Source organism: Alexandromys fortis, unplaced genomic scaffold, assembly GCF_014885135.2.
Source record: "Alexandromys fortis isolate MF-2015 unplaced genomic scaffold, M_Fortis_MF-2015_v1.1 scaffold_40, whole genome shotgun sequence".
NCBI classification, from domain to species: Eukaryota; Metazoa; Chordata; class Mammalia; order Rodentia; family Cricetidae; genus Alexandromys; species Alexandromys fortis.
In genome coordinates, this window is record NW_026067966.1 from 1432450 (window position 1) to 1456263 (window position 23814).

A 23814-nucleotide genomic window follows, 5' to 3' on the forward strand; every position below is an offset into this window, starting at 1 on the left:
GCCCTGGGAGCCCTAAGCTAAAATTGAAGCTTGAACATAGAGCACCTGACAGACCTGATTCACAGCCGTCAGAATAGCATGGTTGGTTTCTTTGTGTGGTTTTTTTTTTTTTTCAGATGAGAACTAATTGCCAATCTGGTATGATTTCAATCTGCTGCCATTTATGAGACAGGATCTGTTCGCTCTCTCTAAAGATGATCCAGCCCACCACTCTGCAGCCAGACACCCAATTTCACCCATTCTTATAAGACTCGACTATTATGCAAACGAGTGGGAAAGCAATTACATGCTCCAAAAAAATTAAGACGAGAAATTTCCCATTCACAGGCCTGTCATGTTCACTTTGTCACACGTAAATCCCAGCCAAGATGACTGAAGGCCCTTTTTCATTTCACATAAAGTCGCCCAACCACCTAAGAGAGTATTCCTCTGGAAGCAACTAGATGTCCCAAATTTGATGAGTGAGCCCTCACGGGATCAATCCCAGAACCCCTCTGGAGGCTACATAATGAATGAAGGTATTATGGGATAGAAGATGTGTTTTCTGTGGGCATTCAAGGCTACTTAGGGATGATTCTGGACCACAGGTGACTACCAATCTAAATGTTCCAGGTAGACACAGGTGAAACCCTACCAGAGAGGAGTAAAGCAAGTGAAATAGAAATGATGTCTCAGTTCACCTTGCCTCAAAAGATGCTACTGGAAACCCCATGAATGGTGAGAAAGGTTGGAAGGATAGCCCCTAAGACCACACAAACAGAGGAGCTGCACTGGATCCTCCCTCAAGCTTCCTACCCAAAGAGGAAACTGAGGCCCAGGGTGCTCTGTGTCTTATGTCTGCAGTGAATAGACAGAGGCATGGCCTTCCTAGTGCTGCCAACTGCTCTCCCAGAGTAGAAAGAGAAACGCTGAGTGATATATGTTGTATGTTTCTGCTTAGGATAATCTCTCTCTCTCTCTCTCTCTCTCTCTCTCTCTCTCTCTCTGACACATACACACAGACACACACACACAGAAAGAGAAATTTATCTTCAAATAACTATAGTCCACTTAAAATTTTTTTAAGTACTATATACGCCAGAGACTTTCATATGTTTAAGACAGGAATTCAAAGGAGAAAATGAGGTTGTTTTCTGGTCTGCCCTGCTTGGGTCTTCTCTGTGAGGCTTGTAGGGAAAGAGGGTGCTCACAGGCAGGTGATTAATATGGAGAAACTCCTAATAGCAATAGTTCACTTCCAGTTGCCGTTAAAGGGGGATGACCCCATGTGCTGGGACATCTCCAGAGAACTTAGGCATGGTGAGTCCTAGTCGCGCCAGGTATGAGATCTGGTTCTGTCCAGTAAGATGGCACATTCTGCACACAGAATGCTGTCCTAGGGGTGCGTTCACCAAGTAGGAAACGGTACAGCTCTGCTCTGCCTCCTTCTTCTGCGTGCAGCTCTGCAACATGTGGGCTTGGGTTCTCGTGCCTGAAAGTCAGGTCCAACATGCTACCATGTCAACCAAGACTTCCCCAGAGAAAGATGATGAAGACTTAGAAAAGACAGAAACATCACATGGGGAAATGGGGTTATTTCACTTTGAGGTTTACAGGGAACCCCCAACTATTACTTTGCTCATTAATTGTACCTGTCAGGTTAGGTAGATGATGGCATCCGGATATTTTACCTACATATATGCCTAAAGGCGTTTTCTCTCAGATGGTATTAAAATTTACAAAAGTAGTCTCTGAGTAGAGATGACCATGTACTGTGGCCAGGAATCATCCTGGCTCTTGGAGGTCCAAAGAGCAAAGATTCCAGTTCTTGCAGATGAAGGATTTTTAGCTTCAAAGCCCAACACAGACGTCGCACTGGTTTTGCAGCCTGCCAGCCTCCCCTACGGGTTTTGGATTTGCCAGTCCCCACAATTGCAAGAGCCAGTTACTTAAAATAAACCCCAGTGTGTGTGTGTGTGTGTGTGTGTGTGTGTGTGTGTGTGTGTCCTGCTCCTCTGGAGAATCCTAGCAGTGTTACCAGGCAGATTAAACAGCCCCTCCTCTGTATTGCAGAGCTCAGAAGAAAGAAGAACTTGGCAAAATATCAGCTGCTTAGAAAATCAGAGACTTAAGAGTCTATGTGTGAAAAGCTGTGGGTCACCTTTCAAAATCTTAGCTGTGTTTCCCTTAGTTGCACTGACTCTTTTAAATGATTTGTGAGTATGAGACACAACCTTTGAAAGCCAGGCACTGGGGCCTTAGCACCAGAAGCATTGGGGTTGGAATCTGGACTCAGGCTCTCTAATGAATATGAAGCCACAGGTAGAAAAAGAATCTCCAGGGGAATTTCAGGTGAGTTTAGCCCTGAAATGTCCATAGATGTGACACATCCAGCTAAGAACCTAGGAAGACCGCCTTCCACTCAGCAATGGCTCGGAGGTACAGGTGTTGATTCAAAATCTATTTAAACACATGTACACCAGTCTCTCCCTCCTTGGGGCAGAATGTCATCTGTCACAATCATTAGTGTAGCCCTCGTCACTGAAGGATGGGGAAACATCCCAAGCAGTGCATTGTTAGGTGACTCCATCTTTGTGTAAACATCACTGAGAGTGTTCTCACACGTGCTAAGGTGGCTAAGATGTCCAGAGGCTAATCAACCCTATGGAGCAGCAGTGTATATGCGGGATGTTGTTATGAAACATCCCTGTGAGGTGTGTGATTGTGTCCCACTGTGAAGATGATGAGAGTGATTTTGTTTCTGGGGTACCAGAGAGCAGGCATCCCAGGACTGGAGCACAGTCATGGGTCAGCAAAAGTGGGTACCAGCTGGCCACACTGACTGGCCAGGGTCACATGTGAGGAGAAGTAATGTAAAGACCAAGCTCACGCAAAGACAGAGCTATAGGTATGACAGAAACGAGAGAACGGGCTACCCACGCGCTCTCTGCAGACACACTAGGAGGTTAAAGAGACATCAATGAGGACAAGTCATCACTCTGCCTTCCAGCTTTCCAAACGTCCACAATTTAAATAGCACTGTCATGAATGCAAAGTATTTCTGGGAAATACATGATGAAGCTAGTGAAATGTTCCCAGAGGAAGCCGGGTGTGTGTGACATGCTGCACACGAGTAGGAATGTTAATAGACAGCGGTGAAAGCGGACCGCATTCTGCTTTCCCTGACACGAGCATTGTGTTACAAGATTCAGTTGATTCTCAATTTCTCCATCTGCCTTCTTGCACTTTCTAATTTGCTCACAATGAATGTGAATGGGTCGAACGGGTAAAAACAAAGGCCTGTTGATAACTCTACCAAGAGTAAGTCTGACGAGTAGGTGTGCACCAGACAACAGGAAGCCACTCCTGTGTATGTCACGCTCTGTGGGTGACCTTCGGTCAGAGACAGAGATGAACTCATAAGCCGTCTAGGAAAAGCTTTGCTGTCTTCATGGAGAACCAACCTGGATCACAGAGGCACTTGTAGCTGGTTCCCACGCTGCGGCAGGTGCCGTGAGCACACGGGCTGAGGGCACAGAAGTCAACGAGCTGGGCACACGTCGGCCCCGTGAAGCCTGGGCTGCAACTGCAGGTGAAGTGCACGCCATCTATGTAGCAGGTGCCATTGTTCTGGCATGGGGACAACATGCAGGGGTCGATCTTCTCTTCACAGGCAGTGCCAAAGTATCCTGCAAGGCAGCACAGGAGGGCTTTAAAATGTTAAAGTAGGACTGGAGACGTAGCTCAGTGGGTAGAGGAAACTGCCTAGCATGGACTAAGTCCTGAGTTCAATCCTCAGCCCTGCATGAACCAAACAAGTCTTATAATCCTAGCACTAGGGAGGTCAAGGCAGGAGTTTAAGAAGTTCAAGGTTAGCCTCAAGTATTTGGCAAGTTTGGGAACACATGGGATACTTGAGGCTTTGCCTCAAAGAATAAAAATAATAGAAGATTAAAACATTTTAGCACATTTTAACTAATTCAAATATGTCACAACCCAATAAGACCTATAAGATTGGTTATCATAGATTTGGTAGCCCTATATTAAAATATCTTGTTGAAACACAAAATATAAACACAAAAAAACTTGGACATACATCGTATGTGTGGTATATGTGTGCATGGTATGTGTAGGTATGTGTATATATATATATGTGTGTGTGTGTGTGTGTATAACCTAAAATATGCCAAAAATAAGTAGACAATGATTACCTAAAAGTATGATAAGATGTAACACTAAATGTAAAAGAGAAAAAACATGTAAAATAGTAAATAATGAAGACATCTCTCACCCGTCCCTATTGTTTGTCTTCTATTCAATTTCTTGAAAACATATAATACATTTAAGTGTATAATTTCTAGATTATAATTCATTTTTCCAGGATATACAAGTTAGTGTTTTTAATAAATATATTCAGGTGTTCAACCCAAAGGATGTATGTGTGTGTGTGTATTAAAGGTTAAGTCTGGTGATGGGTAGACTAACATGATACCATCTATTCTTACAGTGCAATTCCATTTGGAAATAGTTACTAAGCACCCACATAAGTCACAAGATGAGTGAGTCACCATGGAACGACACTCTAAAAATGAAAACAGGTTCAGAAGACCATACATCATATCATGCCACTTAGTAGAAACATCCAGAAAAAGAACAAATGAAAATATTAAAAGTAGATGTGGCTGCTGTGGCTGCAGGGTGACAAGAGATTGAGGACAATGGACATTGGTGGCCATGGGTTAAGGAAACATTCAAAGATGATCCACGTGAACAGTTGCACACCTACATGGATTTACTAAAATTGATGAGTTGTGCAGTTTGGAAAAATGAATTATAATCTAGGAATTATACATGCAAGCATATTTTATGATATAATATTATGTAAAGCTGTTACACATTTCAATTTTAAATGAGATTATCAGATAAGTGATTTTGATTGTTTTCTGTACACAAAATTTGGCATTTCTCAGGCCAAAAATTATATATACATATAAGTCTGAACATCTCTTCAGTCACACAGACTTATATATTTAACAGTTATATGAACGTAAATGTCTTTTAATACTTCAAGACTAATTTAAAAATTTATTAAATATTGACATTTTAGAAATAAAAGCTAAGTAATACTCGTGCATACTTTTCCTTTGGTATTGTTTTCTCATCTGTTTTAGTTTATATTTATAGTCACACATAATTCCTTAGTGATATTGACAACTTCCATAGCTATTGTTAAGAATATAGTCAATCTATAAAATAAACAAAAATAGCCACAGATTTAATTATCTGGAGCACAACTCATAAGTCAGCATAATGAGAAATAGAAAAAAATTAAATTATATTTAACATTTTATAAACTTCCTTTAGCTTTCATGTTTCAGAAACACAACCAAGAATGTTCTGATAACACTTGAATTCTCCGGAGTCCCCTAGAACGGAGTATTTTCTGTCCTTCATGTATTCCATTCCACTGTGGTTAAAAAGAAGATTCTCGGGCACTCATTAGCACATGGCCACACTGTAAAGTATCCTTGTTTAGCAATTTATTTGCAAAAAATAAAACTACCTCAAACACCTTCATTTTAGAACACAATTAGTTGTTGCTGTTTAATTGGGTCTGGAAAATGCACAATGGCCATTTGAAATATTAAAGATCCAATTTCACCCTGTGTGCATCACTAATAAAGGAGTTCTTATCTTCTTAATCTGAAGAGATAGGTTTGGGAAGATAAATGACAAGCCAACCCTCAAGCTGCCTTCAATCAAAGAGAGGCACAGGGTTTTATCTTTTAACCTAGGAAGATGAAAAGATGGGTCTCTTCCTCCAAACGACTGAAAAGCTAGAACTGCTGTGTCTTCCAGACACAAGGGAGCTGGTGAACAGAGGAACTCACAGAGACGGTGGCCATGCGCACAATACCTGCAAAGGTTCAAGCCAGAGACAATTCCAGCACTGAGTTCCGGAAGTGGACATGAAGTCCCACTCCTAATCAAGAAGCTATTAGCAACTGACAGCTTCTGGGAGACCGGAGATTGGTTTTCCTCAGTAGAATGGCATTGGGTACATCGACCAGACACCAAGGCAGGCCTCACTGAAGCTTGGAAGATGTTGGCCAACACAAAATGAACTTATGAGTGAGTACATGTGATAATTGTCTTTCTGTATCTAGGTTACCTCACTCAATATGATAATTTCTAGATCCATCCATTTTCCTGCAAATTTCAAGAATCCCTGGTTTTGGTATTTTTAAGAGAGAAAAAGCATACCTTTGGATGGATAGGGAGAATACAATGATGTAGGAAGAGTTTTGATGGGGATGAATACAGTCAAAATACAGTGTATGGAATTTTTTTTTTTAAAGCAAAAGAAAAATTATGAAACATTAATGAAATTAAAAGGTACCAAAAATTGGAAAAGCCTCCCCCAGTATATTAATTGGAAGAATTAATATTGTTAAGATAGCTGTACTACCCAAAGCGACTTACAGGTTAATGCAATCCCCATCAAAATACCTATTACATTCACAGAACAACAACAACAAACTCTAAATTTCATATGGAAACACAAAGGACCTCAAGTAGCCAAAGCAACCTCAAAGCTGATGAACCAAAGCTAGATCTGCTGCAGTACTGACTTCTGGAAACACAACCGAGCCATGGTACCCAAAACAACGTGGCACCTGGACAAAAGAGGAACTTAAAAACCAAAGCAACAAGACTATAGCCCATGGATTTTCAATAAAGGCACCAAAACATTCCTGAGCAGACTAACCAAGAAAACTAGATATCCACACACAGAGGACCGACTCTGACCTCTCATCTCTTGCCTTACCAAAAATCAACTCAAAATGAAGACAAGGAGACCTGGGTTCAATGGCCACCTCTGCCCACCAATCTATTAGATTCAGGGCTAGCAATGAATCCCTCGGGCTTGTCCTGGTGTCGGGTGGAACGCAGATACTGATGATGTCTGCTGTTTGGATTTATTGTGGAGCAACTCCCAAATGCTAACTACTGGACCACAAGCACCCACATTTGTATGTGACTGCCAGAGGCCAGGTGCCTCGGTGCTGATTGCTAGGGAAAACACAAGAGTGGGTCCTGTAGTTAGGGTTGTCAGTCCAGCTGGGAGACTGGACACACTCAAAGCATTTAGAAACTAAAGGAAGAAGAGAACGCTGTGCTAATTTTGAAAATCCTCTAGCTTTGACTAGCAAGCTGCATTTCCTTTCGTTGTGCAAGCCATTGTTATCTTCTTGCTAATATGACATCCTTCTGTAAGTGACTCACTCTTCCTCAGCTGCCCCAAAAATGACCTTCCTCAGAGAACATGAATAAGGTTTTGTAACACCAGTGATGAAAAGCCAAAAAAAAAAAAAATGGATTTCCTTATGAGATATCTGACTTTGGACAAAGAATCTTATTGTTTTCCTTACCTACAAAATGCTAGGTCCTGCTAGGTGAGACTAAGTATGGAAGTACAGTGGCCTGTGGCGCCCGATAAAGGTTGGATTCGACTTGCTTTAGATGTGAGTCTTGTACTTTGTGTATAGACTCAGAGATTGTACACAGGGAAACTTGAAGGAAGCTGGACTATTAGGCAATCTCTGCAACATCATCAAACTTCATATTTTCTCAGAGTCCCCCAGGACTGTATCCCTGAACACGGCTGAGAGTGTCTTCTGGAATCAGGAGGTGGTCACACAGTTCTTTAAACACATGCAGCTACTGGGCCACCCTGTGAGGCAAAGAGGGTGAACTCTGGGGATAACAGCTGTGGGAAGTCGTACAAGAATTGCTCAGAAAAAAATCTCTTCGTAAATTCAATAGGAGTCTCTTGCAAACAGTTAGGATTTTACTATACCGACTTACTTTTATATAAGTGACTCTTATATAGAACTCATATAAACCTCATGAGTGCTATTATTTCTTGATTTCCTAGTGGGTAAGTAAACACAGGAAGATCAAGGACTTTGCCCAAAGGCACACAGTTAGAAAAGGCAGAGTCAAATTTGAACCCAGGATTCTCAAATCGAAATGTTTTAACATTCACACCAGCACATAGCAAAGAAGCCAGTAATGAGAAGAAATGGTATCATTTTGAACCCTCTCTCATTGGCTGCTGCCTAATCTAGTATCCATCTCCCAACTTCCTGCATTATACAACCTAAGTTCACATAGCTATAGGAAATAATAGCTACACTTCATAGTCTCTGCTACAGTAATATACTGACCTGTCAATTCATTCTGGGTAGTGAGATATAAGTGAAAATAACCTGAGGTCACATATGAAAAACTCCCTAAAGAAAGAGTTGGCATGTACCCTTTGCTTTCAGTACTTTATCCCTCTGACCTTCCTACCACTTAGACTACACACATATGACTGAATTCTTCCTAAATTCAGTCAAAATTATCAATCCATGGGCAAAATATTCATTGAACCACAAAAAGGATAAATTAAAATACATGGCAACATCATAGTCAAACTACTAAAAATCAAAAATTAAGAGAAAATATTAAAAGGAGTCAAGGACTAGTGAATTTTATTAATGGTTATATTAAATGTGAATGGACTATTATCTAAAATAAAAGGCAGAGATTCTTAGATTGAACAAGAAACAGCAATTTCTTTTTTGTTTCTATTGAGCTATACATTTTTTTCCACTTTTCCCTCTCATTCCCCTCTCCACTTCTACTCTCTCCCATGATCCCCAGACCCCTAATTTACTCAGAAAATTTTGTCTTTTTCACCTTCCTATGTAGATTCATACATATTTCTCTTAGTGTCCTCTTTGTTGTCTAGTTTATCTGGGGTTGTGGCCTACAGACTGTTTTTTTCTTTGCTTTATGTCTAAAAGCCACCTATGAGTAAAAACATATTATGTTTGTCTTTCTGGGTCTGGGTTACCTCACTAAATATGCTTTTTTTTTTTCGATCCATCCATTTGCCTGCAAATTTCAAGGTGTCATTATTTTTACCGCTGTGTAGTACTCCATTGTGTAAGTGTACCACATTTTCTTTATCCATTCCTTAGTTGAGGGGTATCACGGTTGTTTCCAGGATGTGACTATTAGAAATAATGCTGCTATGAACATGGTTAAGCACATGTCTTTGTGGTATGATTGAGAGTCTTTTGGTTATATACCCAACAGCAGTACTGCTAGGTCTTGCAGTAGATAGCTTTCTAATTTTCTGAGAATTACCATACTGATTTCCAAAGTGGTTATACAAGTTTGCATTCTAACCAGCAATTCCCTTTATCCCACATCCTCTCCAGCCTAAGTTGTCATCAGTTGTTTTTAATCTTGGCCATTCTGACAGGTGTAAAATGGAATCTCAGAGTTGTTTTGATTTGCATTTCTCTGATGGCTAATAAAGTTGACCATCTCCTTAAGTGTCTTTCAGCCCTTTGAGATTCGTCTGTTGACAGTTCTCTTTTAGGTCTGTACCCCATTTTTTCAATGGATTATTTGCCCTTTTGATGTCAAATTTCTTGTGTTCTTTGTATATTTTGGAGATCAGTATTCTTTCCAATGGGGAGTTGGTGAAGATGTTTTCCCAATCTGTAGAGTGCCATTTTGTCTTGTTGACCATGTCCTTTGCTTTACAGAAGTTTCTCAGATTTGGGGGATACCATTTATTAATTGTTGCTCTCAGTGTCTGTTCATCAAGGCATGGCAGTAGGAGGTAGTTAAATCCCATTGTATACACTCCGAAAGCAGAGAGAGAAACCAGTGCTCAACATGTTCTCTTTTTATTTAGATTGTGTTCTCAGTCCATATTCAGTGTGGTTCTTTCCTCATCACACTATAATTCTGAAAATTAAAGTTGTGGTTCTCTGTTAGTCACCATCTACTGTAAGAAGAAGCTTTTCTGATGGAGTTTGAGAAATGAACTAATCTATGGGTATAACAATAAGTCATTAGGAGTTGGCTTTATACTATCTTCCTTTAGCAGAGCAAAAATAACAGGTTCTCCCTAGGACCTAAAACCTGTCTAGACACAGGTTCTTGGCCTACATGATAATGCCAGGTATGAGTTGCATCTTGTGGAGAAAACCTTCTTAATTCCAATCAGGTATGGGTGCATCTTATGGATCAAAACTTAATTTCAATCAGGTATGGGCTACAACTTGTGGACCAGACCTTTTTAATTCCCATCAGAAACTGACTGATTACTCCTATGACATTTGTGCCAATATTGTACCAGTGTGCCTTTCTTTCCATGCTGGTCCTTATTTGTTGTAGGATTACATCTGGATAAGATTAATAATAACCTTTCTCCCTCCAGTACTGCTCAGAGCTCCATCCAGAACTATGAAAGCCAGACAATAAGGGTGAAGCTAAAGCATCAATGTTAGCCTGATCTCTCCATGTTCTGTCATTTAAATATATGCTGTCTTCAGCAATGGGGTCTTACCATTAAGTTCTGTGATAGCTACATCATAGGCCCTCCTCCCAAGGCTCAGGAATAATTGAGGGGAGGGGAGAGAGAAGGTTCTATGGGCTGGAGGTGGTGACTGACTATAACAGAACAATGTTTCCCAGGTGGAACAGGGAAGCCGCACTTGTGAACTATGGTGGCTATGATGGCATGCATAAGGCCGATACAGACGCAAGTCCGACAAAACTTCCTGCAGGGAAGGAAAAAGTGGTCACGAAATCCCACCCCTGACTGAGGAACTATTGGCAATTGACAGTTGCCAGGAGAAGGCAAATTCGTTTTCTTTCAGTTTGTGGACCCAGGTAGAGCCACACACCCAAGATTGTACAGGCAGCACTAATGGGACTCAATGAGTGTGTAAAAAGAGACTATAAAACTGGATGTGTATAGAATGGGGTGGATCTGGGAGGCATTTGAGGAAATTAGATACAATCAAAATATCATGTATGAAATTCTCCAAGAACTAATAAAAATTTTAGAGCGACAATTCTGAAATAACCAAAGATTAACAAACTATGTGGGAACAAAAATAGGGAGTCCTGACCTGGAGGTGATGAGAAAACTGTGTTTGTATTCACAAGCCTCCTTAGAGAGAAAGAAATGAACAGCTGTTCAATAGTATCAACCAACAAGTACAAAGAGAATGGCCACAGCAAGACCTCTCGTGTCCAATAGTTGGTTTCAAGTTGTTCCGGACACAGACAACAGGAAATGTTGGAAAGGAGACAGAATAGCTCCAGAGAAAAACTCAGTCCCTAACATGTGGAAGCAATGTCACCAGACAAGGGATTTCAAAGGACTGTTGCAAAAGAATAAAACGCAGGGAGGGGAAAGGATGGATTCAGGGGCTAAAATGAAAGGTAAACAAAACAGACTGGCAGGGGGAAAAAAACTACCAGGGAATAAAGGCTGATTTAAGAAACTAGAAACTGTAATTTATCGAGGTGACTCTGCCTTCGAATTTTGTATTTGAACCAATATCAACATGAATGCCTGCAGAATATGCATTATGAAAAAAAAAAGAAAATACCCTTGAGATACATACATGAAAACTGGGTATTTAAGACCAAAAGAAATCATTTCTGGGAAATTTTAAACTGTAAGACAATGAAGTCATTCTGTGTACTGTCAGAAATATAAATAGCTTTGCAGTATTAATGGGAGTACATGAACTAAAGCAACACTAGCAACTGGGCTGATAGCATAAAGGCAACTCACATGGACGAAGTGATGTGTCTGAGCCTGTGAAACATCTCGTTGTGCAGCTTTGGTGAGTGGTTCAGGCAACACCAGGGGGTCTTTCTAATTCTTTCCCTTTGTGAGCCCCACATCCAGCCATCAATCAGTGGGTCTTGTAGCTCCCATTACCAAAACATCCTGAACTCCAGTACCTTGTCTCTGCTCCCTGGCCACCACCCCAAAGTCACCATTATTACTTCTCTGACATGTTTCCTCTGGTGAGACTCCCTCGTCTACCTTAACCCTACAACCAATTCCCCGTGACTTATGAGACTAGCTTTCATAAATGCAAATGCTATCATGCCTCCAATCATCTTTAGAACAATATTGAATATCTCTTCCGTGGGCATCATATCCTGTGTATAATAACTCTTGCCATCCAGTCTGATGCTTTGTTCCCCAGCAACTGGCCCCAACAGCTGCCATTCAGGTTCCAGAACTACCTTTCTGGAAGTTCTTGCCAGTTCCCTGTATGTTCGTTTCTCTCTTTTTCTCCCCACCCCCTCTCTTTGTGGTATGTCCATGTCCATGTGGATGAGCCCACCCAAGTGTGTGTATTTTGTCCATGTGTGGAAGATCACATGCCAACACTAAGTATCTCCTTCTGTGGCTCTCGACCCTTATTTTTTGAGACAGTCTCTCGCTGAACCTGGAGCTCATCTATTCCTCCAGGCTGTCTGACCAAAAAGCTCGAAGGACTCACCTGCCTCCACCACACCATACCCCTGGCATTAGGTAACAAATACAACGGTGCCCAGCTTTTGCATGGGTGCTGTGAGAACATACTACAGTCCTCATGCTTGCACGATTGGCACTTTCCCTACTGAGTCGTCTCCTCAGCCCCTTTGTGTTCTCATCCATGGCTCACATATTAGACATGCTTCTCCTGACGACTCCAGCCTAGCAGAATTTCTATCACAACACCCCACTTTCTTCTTCATAGCAGTTTTTCTCATTGGAAATGGCATAACTGTGTATCGGCTCACCTGGCATCTGTCTTTCCACCCTCGATGAGACCAGGGCCTTACTGAATAAGAACAAGTATTGGCTCCCCTCATTACTGAGTCTCAGCAGCAACAAGTGCTTAGGTTATTGGAGGCACTGAGTAAATATTTGTGGAGTGAATGTGAGGATGAAAAGATGTGGAATGAGAAAATATTTTAATAGAGTAGTCAGAGAAAGAAAACTGATAAATATGGATTGGGTTTTAGAGATGGCAATGAGGAGATAGGAAAAAGATGAATATTAGTCACCAGATATTGTGATTGCAGGTTTATAAATGAATAATCGCTGAATCAAATAAAGGTAGAGAGTTTAGTTCTGAGTGTTCTCTGGATGGTACAGCAAAGTGAGGAGAAGGTTCATTTAAGAGTCATTCCTCAGTGAGGAGTCCAGAATACATGGGAGATGCTGGGAGATGCTGGGAGGTGCTAGGGATGCTGGGGGATGCTATGGGGATGCTGTGGGGATGCTTTGGGGTGCTGTGGGATGCTGTGGGGATGCTGGGGGGATGATGTGGGATGCTGGGGGATGCTGAGGAAGGTAGAAAGATGCTGGTAGATAATGCTGGAAATGCTGGGAGATGCTGCACTGTTTCTTCCCATAGATACTGGAATGATTCCTTTCATACATGAAGGGTTGGAGGGATGAACCAGGCTGTGGTTCTGGAGTCAGTAGGTGGCACCAGTTGTGATTCAAAAGAAGTGAGAACTAGACTTTGTGCTGGGTCTTAAAGAAAGCCCCAGATTTGGCTCAGGAAACAAGGAAGAGGAACAATGTTGGACTGGGAGAAGGGGTTTTGAGTAATACATATGGAAAAGTTAATTGTAAGCACATTTGTTCTCCTCCTAAGAGAGAAGACAGTTGGGTGGGATAAAGAGAAGGGGGAGTATCTAGGAAAATCAAAGCTATCAGATCCAATAAGGCTGCAGTTAAAATGTGACTTTTAGCTGGGTATGGAAGTATCCACTGCATCCCAGCTACCTGGGAGCCTGAGGAAAGACAGTCAGTCACTTGAGTTTGAGACCAGTCTAGCAACATGGCAAGACCTCAGATAAGTAGGTAGGTAAGAGATAGATAGATAGATAGATAGATAGATAGATAATAAGATAGGTGATAGATGAATAGATAAATAAATAAATGAGATGATAGATGATAGATAGATAGATAGATAGATAGATAGATAGATAGATAGATAGATAGATATTAGAGAGAAAGTAAACAGATATGACTTTAAGATTCTATTTTAGTTTCTTTTCAAAGGACATTAAAAATGATTCTTCAAAGACATTCACCTAAAATCTAAAATGATGGTCTTTTGGGGACTGAATCATAGAATGTTTTTCTTTGAGCTTGCTTGAATAGAGATGTTTCTGGTAATTCTGAGTAAATGCCTAAAATGAATTATAATGCTATATAACATCTTAGCTATCATAGAAAAGCAGATTGTAGTAAAATGCATTGGAAATGACCCATGGATTGGCAATTCCAAGTGGATGCCTGATGTCACAGTGACCAGAAGCTTCACTCAGTGCAGACTTGATTTGTAAGATAACACATTACTCATATAAATTAAATTATGATCATTCATAAATGGAGAAATTCGAAAGGAGACCAGTGGGGGGAGGAAAAAATCTTTTAAAAAAATCTATCTTAGGAGAAGCATAAGTATCAATCAACATGATGTTGATGTTAAGTCATAAAAGATGAAATTGGGTCAAAAAAGAAGATTTAGTTAATCCCAGCTTGCTCAGGGGACCTTCTGTTTCCATCTTTCTGGTGCTAGAATTACAAGTGGGTGAGCAAGCCCACCCTACATTTACATGGGTTCTGGGCATCTCGGCTCTGGTCCTCACAGTGAACATTTTAACTGCGGAGTCACCCCCCCTCCATCCCTATACACTTCTTTTGGAAAAGAAAACACTAGGGCATCATCATCATCACCCGTGCATTCATTCACCAGGCTGGAGCTCCAGGCTGCCACCTGTCAGTCTGAAGCTACCCATCAGCATGGATTTCCCAGGCGGAAGGAGTGGTGCCCAAGAGAGACAGGACTCAATCCCTCACTAAATGCCCCTACAGCTGTTGTCCTCACAGATGATGTGGGGGAGAGCGAACAAAACTCTCTACAGTATTTCTACTTAAACGATTTCAGAGACACTGGACTAGGCACATGGGGAGGAAAGTAAAGAAATAAGAAAATGAGAACTCTGGTCATAAAATGAAAACTAAACTGTATGGACAAACCACAGAAAGCAAACCTCACTCACAATTAGCAAGGCTCAGTGAAGGCTCTGCTCTGTTTCCAGAGGTGAAACTCTACACCACTTGGAAGCCAAGGGTCTTGGCTGCTAAGGTCCCTAAGTGGAGTGGTGGCTCAGGGATCCTGCCAAATGGGAGAGGAAGAAGCACATTTATTCTATCCTGTTAGGTTTATGGGAACATGTTGTAAGTTCTTATATAAATACACACAATTTTATGTGGTCCTCAGAGAATGCTTTCACCAAGCCATTATCCACTTTAGAATACTGCAGACTGCAGCCCACTCCCAGAATGGTGTGATACCTAAACACATATTAGGTGATGTGTCTAGTTTCTGGACAGGATATATAAGCTCAGATGCAACTCCTGTACCATGTGTTGTGAGCTTCTATAAACCCTTTGAGGTACAGAGCATTCCCACTGAAATTGGAGTTGGACAAGAGGGTTTATACGGTTAGGGTACTCCAGGCTGTAAAACTTTGGAAAACAAAATAGTTTGGATAAAGTCATGGAGCTTGTTGTAAGACCTCTAGGCTAATATAAAGGTCTAGATCCCAGGCCTCCTCTAGTGTTGCTTATACTTTCCACTGTGATTATTACCTAAAACAAAATATATGTATGAATTTATCAAGAGACTCTTAAAATGATATATTGGTATCAAAGACATTTATAAACAAGGTCCCTTAAAGGTAGTAATTAGTTGTCAAGATCCTATAACCAGGAGGCAGGAAGAGATATAGTTTTATATGACTCCCCCAATGTGCCATGCCTAATTAATAGTCATTATTCTAGCTAATTTATTCAGTACTCCCTACTTCCCATGCACAGAGCTAGGGTCTGGTATTCTTCACAACCCATGCGCTGGTAGCATCCTCATTTTGAAAAGGAAAATGAGCCTCAGAGATACAAAGACTTTGGAGTCTAGACACAGATCTAAGCAGTATGAAGATGGAGGTGGGTCTCGTATCTTATCTGTTGCTTTCATTGGTTAACTAAGAAAGAAAACTGCTTGGCCTGATAGGACAGAAAATTAGGTAGGTGGAGTAGACAGAACAGAATGCTGGGAGAAAGAAGCCGAGTGAGGCAGTCGCCATGATTCTCCCATCCGACACAGACGCAGGTTAAGAATCTCCCTGGTAAGCCACCAGCTTGTGGTGCAACACAGATTATTAGAAATGGGTTAGATCAATATGTAAGAGCTATCCAATAAGAGGCTGGAACTAATGGGCCAGGCAGTGTTTAAAAGAATATAGTTTCCGTGTAATTATTTCGGGTATAAAGCTAGCTGTGCAGGCGGCCGGTTGCCAGGAATGTAGCCTGCCGTTCCTATTACAACAGTGTGACCCTAAAATCCATACTGAAAACCACTTGGCTCAGTAGCCTCACCATTAAACCAAGGTTTGGGAGCCTTCTGGGCCAGAGAACAATACCCCATGTTCATGCCAGATGGGGATGCTTCAGCATCATGAGTTTAAAACCAGAGCTGCAGGTTACAGTCAGTAGATAGAAGATGAAAGTCTCCACTAAATTGCAGTGTTTGCCTTCATGGTGACGCAGCAAGAGGGGTCCACACAAGTCCTATGATCCATGATTCCATATACAAGGGGTTTAATGTTTGTAAACTTTTAACACCACCAATGTTTTAGGTTCACTGGATGAAAAGAATGCTTTTTGCAAATATCACATGAAGCCTACATTTGTACTTGAGTCTCGGGCTACTACAAGCCTCCTGTGACAGACATGCTATGAAGATTCTACTCTGCACCATGGGAATGGTCATACCTACAAGCACAATGAGCATCCTTTATGGCTAAGTGCTTTAATCATTACTGCATATTTTTATTCCTATTAATCTCCCTGGTGTCTTTCAGCTTTCCTAGAGAGAGCTGGGAGGCTGAGGTTAAGATGTTGCATGGATAGATGAACGAATGGATGGATGGATGGATGGATGGATGGATGGATGGATGGATGGTAGCATCTAGACTGTATTTGCATATTTCTTAAACATATCCACACATTGAAAAGTCAGGATTTAATTATAGGGTATACATAACCAGAAATCTTCAGAATTAAAATCCATATAGCTTAAACATTTAAAGATCTCAAAGTTCCAAACTAAATATGAGATATTCTCATGGGAAGGAGTGCAAATAACCAGAAACCTTCAGAGTTAAAATTCACCCAGTTTCAAATTAAAGGATCTCAAAGTTTTGAACCAAACACAAAATAACACTGAAGGAAAGTACCATAGCCACAGGCTAACATACCAGGCTTCTTTCCTTGTCTTTGCCATTGTTAGCACTCAAGTGGTAAAAGTAAATTTAAAAAAAGTTTGTTTTGACTTTTTTACCATCCCTTTTATAATTAGAATGAGATACTTTTTAAATATGAACCTAGGAAAGGTAAGTAGAAATTCAAATTAAAACCAGAATTCAGAGGCTGGAGAGATGGTTTGGTGGTTAAGACCTTGTACTTCTTCTACAGAGAACACTGATGTGGGAGGTCCTTCTGTCTTGGTTAATGAATAAACAAACTGCCTTAGCCTGTTGATAGGACAGAACTCAGGTAGATGGGCAAGACAGAACTGAATGCTGGGAGAAAGAAGGACAAATTCAGAGAGGAACACCATGGAGCTGCCAGAGACAGACTCTGTGAATTTTACCTGGTAAGCCACTGCCACATGGTGATACACAGATTAATAGAAATGCATTAAATTAATATAAGAGTTAGCCTAAAAGAAACTAGATCTAATGCACCACGCAGTATTTTAATAAATATGGTTTCTGTGTGATTATTTCAGCTCTGGACAGCCAGGACAAGCAAGCAGTTCCCTGCATCAGAACACAAATTTAGTTCTCAGCTCCCACACTGAGCAGCTCACAATTTCCTGTATTTCCAGTTCCTTGGGATCTGCTGCCCTCTTTTGGCCTCTTTGGGCATCTATACTTACACATGCTCATTCTCACATACACATACACATAATTTAAAATGAATAGCATATTTTCAAAAAGAGGATTCAGCAATGAAAGACAAACATGTTAGTGTCAGAGATCCGTGCACACAGATACACCCCAAAAGACAGAATTAGTGGTGGTAACACAGCTGTCTCCCTAGTGCCTGATTCTGAGCTGTGGGAAAGGCATTTCAAGAAGGCTGATGTCAGAAGACAGCTCCCAGGAAAGACTTCACCCATGAATGCTCATTGATCAGATGGAAAAAGGATCCTTGAAGGGAAAGGGAAGAAGGAAGACTGGGTGAGAGACACCAGCAGGCTGTGATGAAAGCCCCATCCACAGGAAAATCCCTGGCCCCATAGATTTCTGACCTGAAGAAGCCTGCTATGAGCAGATTCCATGATTCTTTTCTAAAGAGAGGATCTCCTTGTCCAGAATGAAGAACTGAACTAGGAGACAAGGGAATAAGCTTTAGAACCCAGCAAACTGCATTTACTTCACTCGCGTTCATGGCAGCAGAGCGTCATGAAAAATCAGCATCAGGGCAGCTGCACACAGGAGGTCACAGCAGTGTGACAGTGTGCACAAGATGCATGCAAGCCCAAGTCAGACCACATCCCAGCATGGAAAGGGGAAGTCGGGCCATAGACCTATCGGCAATTATTAGCTCCTGGGAGAGGGAGAGTTTTCACTTCGAGAGTAAAGCTCCTGAGTTGGCCATGGCAGGTCACATATCTAAGAACATTTTGGCAGCACAAATTGGACTTGAAGTTTTTTGGTTTGGGAGGGGGTTGGGATTTTTTTGGTTTTGTGTTTTTGGTGTGTGTGTGTGTGTGTGTGTGTGTGTGTGTGTGTGTGTGTTGTTTGTTTTGAGCATAAAGTTAGTGGACGGTGAAGTGTGTGTGGTCACAGATCTGGGAAGAGATGGAGAGTGAACGCGGTTAAAATGCATTGTACCAAATTCTCAAAGAACTAATAAAAATAAAAATTATAAGCACCACAGGTGCTGGGGTGTAGCTCAGTCAGCAGCTTGTCCTAACATGCATGGAATCCTGGCTTCAATCTCCAGCCCTGCATGAACCAGGGGGTGATGTACGTTTGTGGGAGGAAGCAGTGAGTTCAAAAGTTCAAAACCATCCTCAGCTATATAAAGAACTCGAGGTCAACCTGGGAGACAAATCCTGTCTCAAAATATATATATGATAAAAATACACATCATAGGACTTACTTTAAAGAATGTGTCCAGAGAATATTAACGTGGTTAAAGAGCACTGGAGGCCAGCCACCTGCCTTCCAGTTTCCGGCTACATGACCAGGAGCAAGCTACGTGCCCTCTTCCCAGACTATTAAATAAAAATGGTGAGGAGTATGGAAGAGAGATGGGGTAGGGTAGTGGTTAGGCAAATATTGGCAAAGTACAATGTATGGGACACTAACATTTCTCAATAGAAGACAGACCACTTTGTAAAATGTTTGTCACCAGTTATGTTTTTGCTATAAAGCTTCCAGGCCTTCCCATAGCCATTTCCATCTTCACTGAATAAAAAGATGTCTCACTGAATAAAAATATTTCTGGAAAACTCACACTCATCCTTTTGATTCCTGAGTGCCACAGTTTCCACAGCATGGAACATTCACAGGGCCATAGGATGAATAAGGATCTTAGATGTGGTACCCATGGCTTAGACAACTGTAGGTGAATGGCTCTTATTTAGACTTAGCCAATACTTCTTCCTCAGTGGCATCTTGTTGGAATGAGCCAAGGACCCCTCAAACACATCTCTAAAACACCTCTAAAAACATCTCTAAAACATCTCCATTTCTGTTCCCTCCATTGGGGAAGACAACCTACTGGAAAGTGATGGAAGCCACAGATTCCTGCCTCTCTGCCCCTGCCCTTCCATGTCAGTCCTTCCCGAGAGGTCCTGTCTTTGTCCCCTGAACTTCTCTCACACACATCAGCTTCTTGCTTCAATTCCAGGGAGTCAGCTATTTCCTGGATCTCTGCAACTGTCCCCAGTCCTTTCTCCTGATTTCCACTCTCCTCTCGCTCCATGTTCAATACTGTCCCAGAATGAAATGATCAAATCACTTGGCTTAAATTTGCTAGTGGTTTAATGGTAATTAATGATGGAGCAATAACAAAAATCTCAAATATTTATTGAGAGCATGTCCAACCTCTGTACAGTACACGTTTATCTGCATGAGATTTTATTAAAAATGAAAGGAGATGCTTTGAATCCCTTACCCTGTGAAGAACACGTTACCATCTTGTAGCTGCAATACTGAAGCCACAGAAGGCAAGTTACTTGTCCGTAAAATAGGAGGTAAGCTGGATGTGAACCCTAAACTTCTGCCTCCCTCCACTCCAGGATGAAGTAGTAGTGCCTTGCCTGCAGCCCAGGAAGCCCTGCAAGCCTTGCCCTACCCCTTTTCCACAAACTACCTCCAAGCCCTCATCTTAGCATCGCCTCTGTCCTCAGGTCTATACCAAAGACACTGTACCTGGGAGGGACCTTTTTAGCTGCTCCAACCATCAAGGTCCACTACCTAGTACAGCACCTGATGCATAGCAAGTACTCAGGAAAGTCTCTGCCAAGAAGGAAAACTACATGAGTGAAGGCTAAGTCCCTAGATTCTAGTTCAAGCTGTACAGTCTCTCCTCTTTAAGCCTCTGGAGCTTTCTTGGACCTCTCTAGTAAATACCAGAAATAGAAAAGCATTTGGGAGTTGACTAAACTCTTGCGCAGAAATCCCATGTGAATTCATAATGTCCCAGAACCCTGACCTTGACTGAAGGTAAAGTCTAAAAAGGGGTAGGTGGCCACTGACTCATCCGGAGTGTGACAAAGCTTTGCAGAACTGCAGAGCATTCGTAGGCAAGGAACAAAGGTGCTGCTTGCTCAGCCATCAGCCCTGGTATGCTTCCAAGTCTCCCTGTTTGTCTGCACTGCCCAAGGAAGATAAAGGCAAGGCTCATAAAGAACGTGGTCCCCCTTCACTATGGGAGTCACATGCATTACCAACACACAAAATTGGGATTGGGCTGGAAGTCAGTCATTCTGTCCATGCTCCTTCCTGGGTGAGTAGGAATTGAACCAAGGTGCAGCTCACAGGAACCCTGTATTAGAAGAGGGCTGGGCTCTTGGCCAGGGGCTGTTGAAGATGACTGGATGTATGGAGATATTGCCTTCTGTGTGGGCTCTGCGTTGCATCTCTGCAGAATATGAAAAGCTACATAGTCGCCTATGTTGTGTCTGTGAATCAGGAGCCGACGTGACAGTTTTAAGCACTGAAAAACTACTACAGCATTGTTCTTATGCCATTAAGGGTTTAAAGTCATCCCCTCACAGCAGAAATGGGAGCAAAATCGCTCCCAATGCCAGGTTCTACCTTCCATCACCTGCCTGTCTCTTTCCTAACAGTAAACCCGTCTTTTGAAATAAAAACAACCCTAAAGTGAGGACTCTCCAGGTGGCTTAATTTTCCTAAGCCATCATAAATTTGCCATAAAGCACAAAGAAGGCAAACTTCATATCGGTTGTTTTTAATGTGTATTTGTATGGGACCTAAAACAAGTCAAGCAAAGTAGAAATCTTGAGTGGAGTTTTACTATTGGGTTCTATTTTATCACGCTTACTCATTATATATATAATTATATCTATCACTTACTCATTTTATATGTATATGTCAATATACATATGTCAATATGTGTATAAGGGTCAAATTTTGGAGATATGCATGTGTGTGTCAAAATCACAAAAATTTCTAGGTTATAGCTCTTATTCAAGCAGAGCAGAAAAAGGAATCCATGTTGGACATGGCAGTGTATGCCTATATTCTTAGCAAGTTAAAATCATCTTCAGCTACAAAGAAAGTTCCAGGTGAGCCTGGGCTACTTAAGACCCTTTCTCAATAAATAAAAGAAAAACAAAACTGAGGGATCATATTTGGCCTTTGCGCTCTCTCTCTCTCTCTCTCTCTCTCTTTCTCTCTCTCTCTCTCTCTCTCTCTCTCTCTCTCTCTATGAAGTGTGTGTGTGTGTGTGTGTGTGTGTGTGTGTGTGTGTGTGTGTGTGTTTCTCTTGTAAAATGAAAACCTTTCCCAGAGTACTGGATGACTTCTTACCTTCCAGACACTGGCAGGTGAACCCACTGATGCTGGACACACATGTGGCTCCATTTCTGCAAGGATCTAGGACACAGTAATCGATCTTGGTCTGGCAAAGCTCTCCAGTATAACCTGCAGAAAAAGAAGATGCCTGCTGTCCAAGACCTGTTATTCCAAAACCACCAGAGCCACCCACAAACTGAGGGACTGAACCCCCAAACTGAGGGACTCTGCCAGAATCCACCCTTGGAAACAGCAGTCTTGCATAAGGGTGTCTCAGACACTCCTTGATCTCTTGTAGTTTTATAATCAGAAACCACCACCATAAACTTAGAGCTATGGTTTGAAATTCATTCACTTTTCAAATTGTTTTCTCCCACGTTAGCTCTGAGTTTTATATTACCAGAAGCTTTAGAAGCTGAGGTTGAATTGCACTGTCCAGAGGACAGGGTACCCCTGACATGAGGTGTCCTGGGTTTGAGATGAGTGCCAACTTCCCTGGGTCACCACCACACCGCACTATACAGAGGTATTTACTGGATAATATTTAGACCCAAAAGAAGCCACCTGTGTTAACTCTGTACCCTGTGCTCTCATTTTAAAGACTAAGAGTTTGCAGCGCACACAACAAAAATCACATTAATATATTATGCTTAATACTTCTTTGAGTCATAAACCCAGCTCTCCCTTCTCCATGAAGCTAGCCCCCCAGCTGATCCTGTGGGGTAGTGACATAATCCCAGACAAGCGGTGGGAAAATCCGGCTGTAAATCTCCTAGAACACCTTGGGCAGCCTTGAGGCTTTAAATAAATCCCAGATTTTTAATTCAGTTTGAAAACATAGCCCTCCAGAGAGGCAAGTTTAATGAAAACAGCACACTAAAATGGTCCTCACCTTAGAGTGGGCAATGCTTCAGGAAAAATATGGAAAATACAAGGTATAAAATAAAAAAGTAAAAAGGGTGCTCTTAGCTGTGATATTTGAGTGATGGAATCACTGGTAGTCTAGAGAAAATTCCCATTATAAATTTTAATCAGATGTATTTTCTACACAATTTTCATTATACAGTAGTATCTCATATGTTTCCCATGGAGTCCTGAACAACTTGGAAACTTGCCTTTCTGGATTATTGGTTTTGAAGGGCCATCACCAGCACACACAGCTCAGACTTGAAAAACTCACCATTGCCTGCCCAGTGGGTGTGAACTACAGACAGTGAATGGAGGCGATTATTTTAGCATCTCCCATTGAGTCCCTTCCCCATTCACTCCAAACCAAGCCAAGGCATTTCTAGTTATTCACGGGGATGGGATTGAGAGACCAACCTGGAGACCAGCCTGAGAGCTAAAAGGCCAACACCCAGGCAAGAGGCGACTTCAGAATTCCAAAAGGAATCTTTTAGTATGACATCACAGCAAGAATGTAGCTTCAAATGAAAGCTCTAGATTCAAAGTGGAAGGCAGCATGCTTACAAGGGGAATGCTGTGAGGAGCCGTTTGACTTAAAACGGTACGTGTTTTTTATATCTGAGAGAATTCCTCTCCATCTGAGGTCAACACTCATCTGATCACACACACCACTCCCCTGTCCCATCCCCTCTCTTACAAATAAGGAAACTGAGGATTAGAAAGATTAAGCCATTTACACAATTGCCAGGGATTCAAACTCGTGGGGCCCATGCCCTTAAACACAGCTATGCTTAGTCACCAAGCAGCCTAGACAGAGAGTAGACCGTGGTAGCTCCTGCCTGTAACCTCAGACTTGGGGATCCTGCCGGCATTGAGTGGGTGACACCTGTGGAGGTTCTCCATCATTTGAGAAAGTCTGAT

General features: G+C 41.7%; 1 protein-coding gene across 1 annotated transcript in view; it reads right to left on the bottom strand.

The window, feature by feature from the left end:
• The window catches only part of Dner (delta/notch like EGF repeat containing), a 296201-nt gene that overhangs the window by 60275 nt on the left and 212112 nt on the right, over positions 1-23814 (bottom strand). The window contains exons 7-8 of the mRNA XM_050154164.1: positions 22003-22116; positions 3444-3668 (exon numbers count right to left, since the gene is read on the bottom strand). Of these exons, the coding sequence (XP_050010121.1) occupies positions 3444-3668; positions 22003-22116 (339 nt within the window). The remainder of the gene's footprint in view (positions 1-3443; positions 3669-22002; positions 22117-23814) is intronic.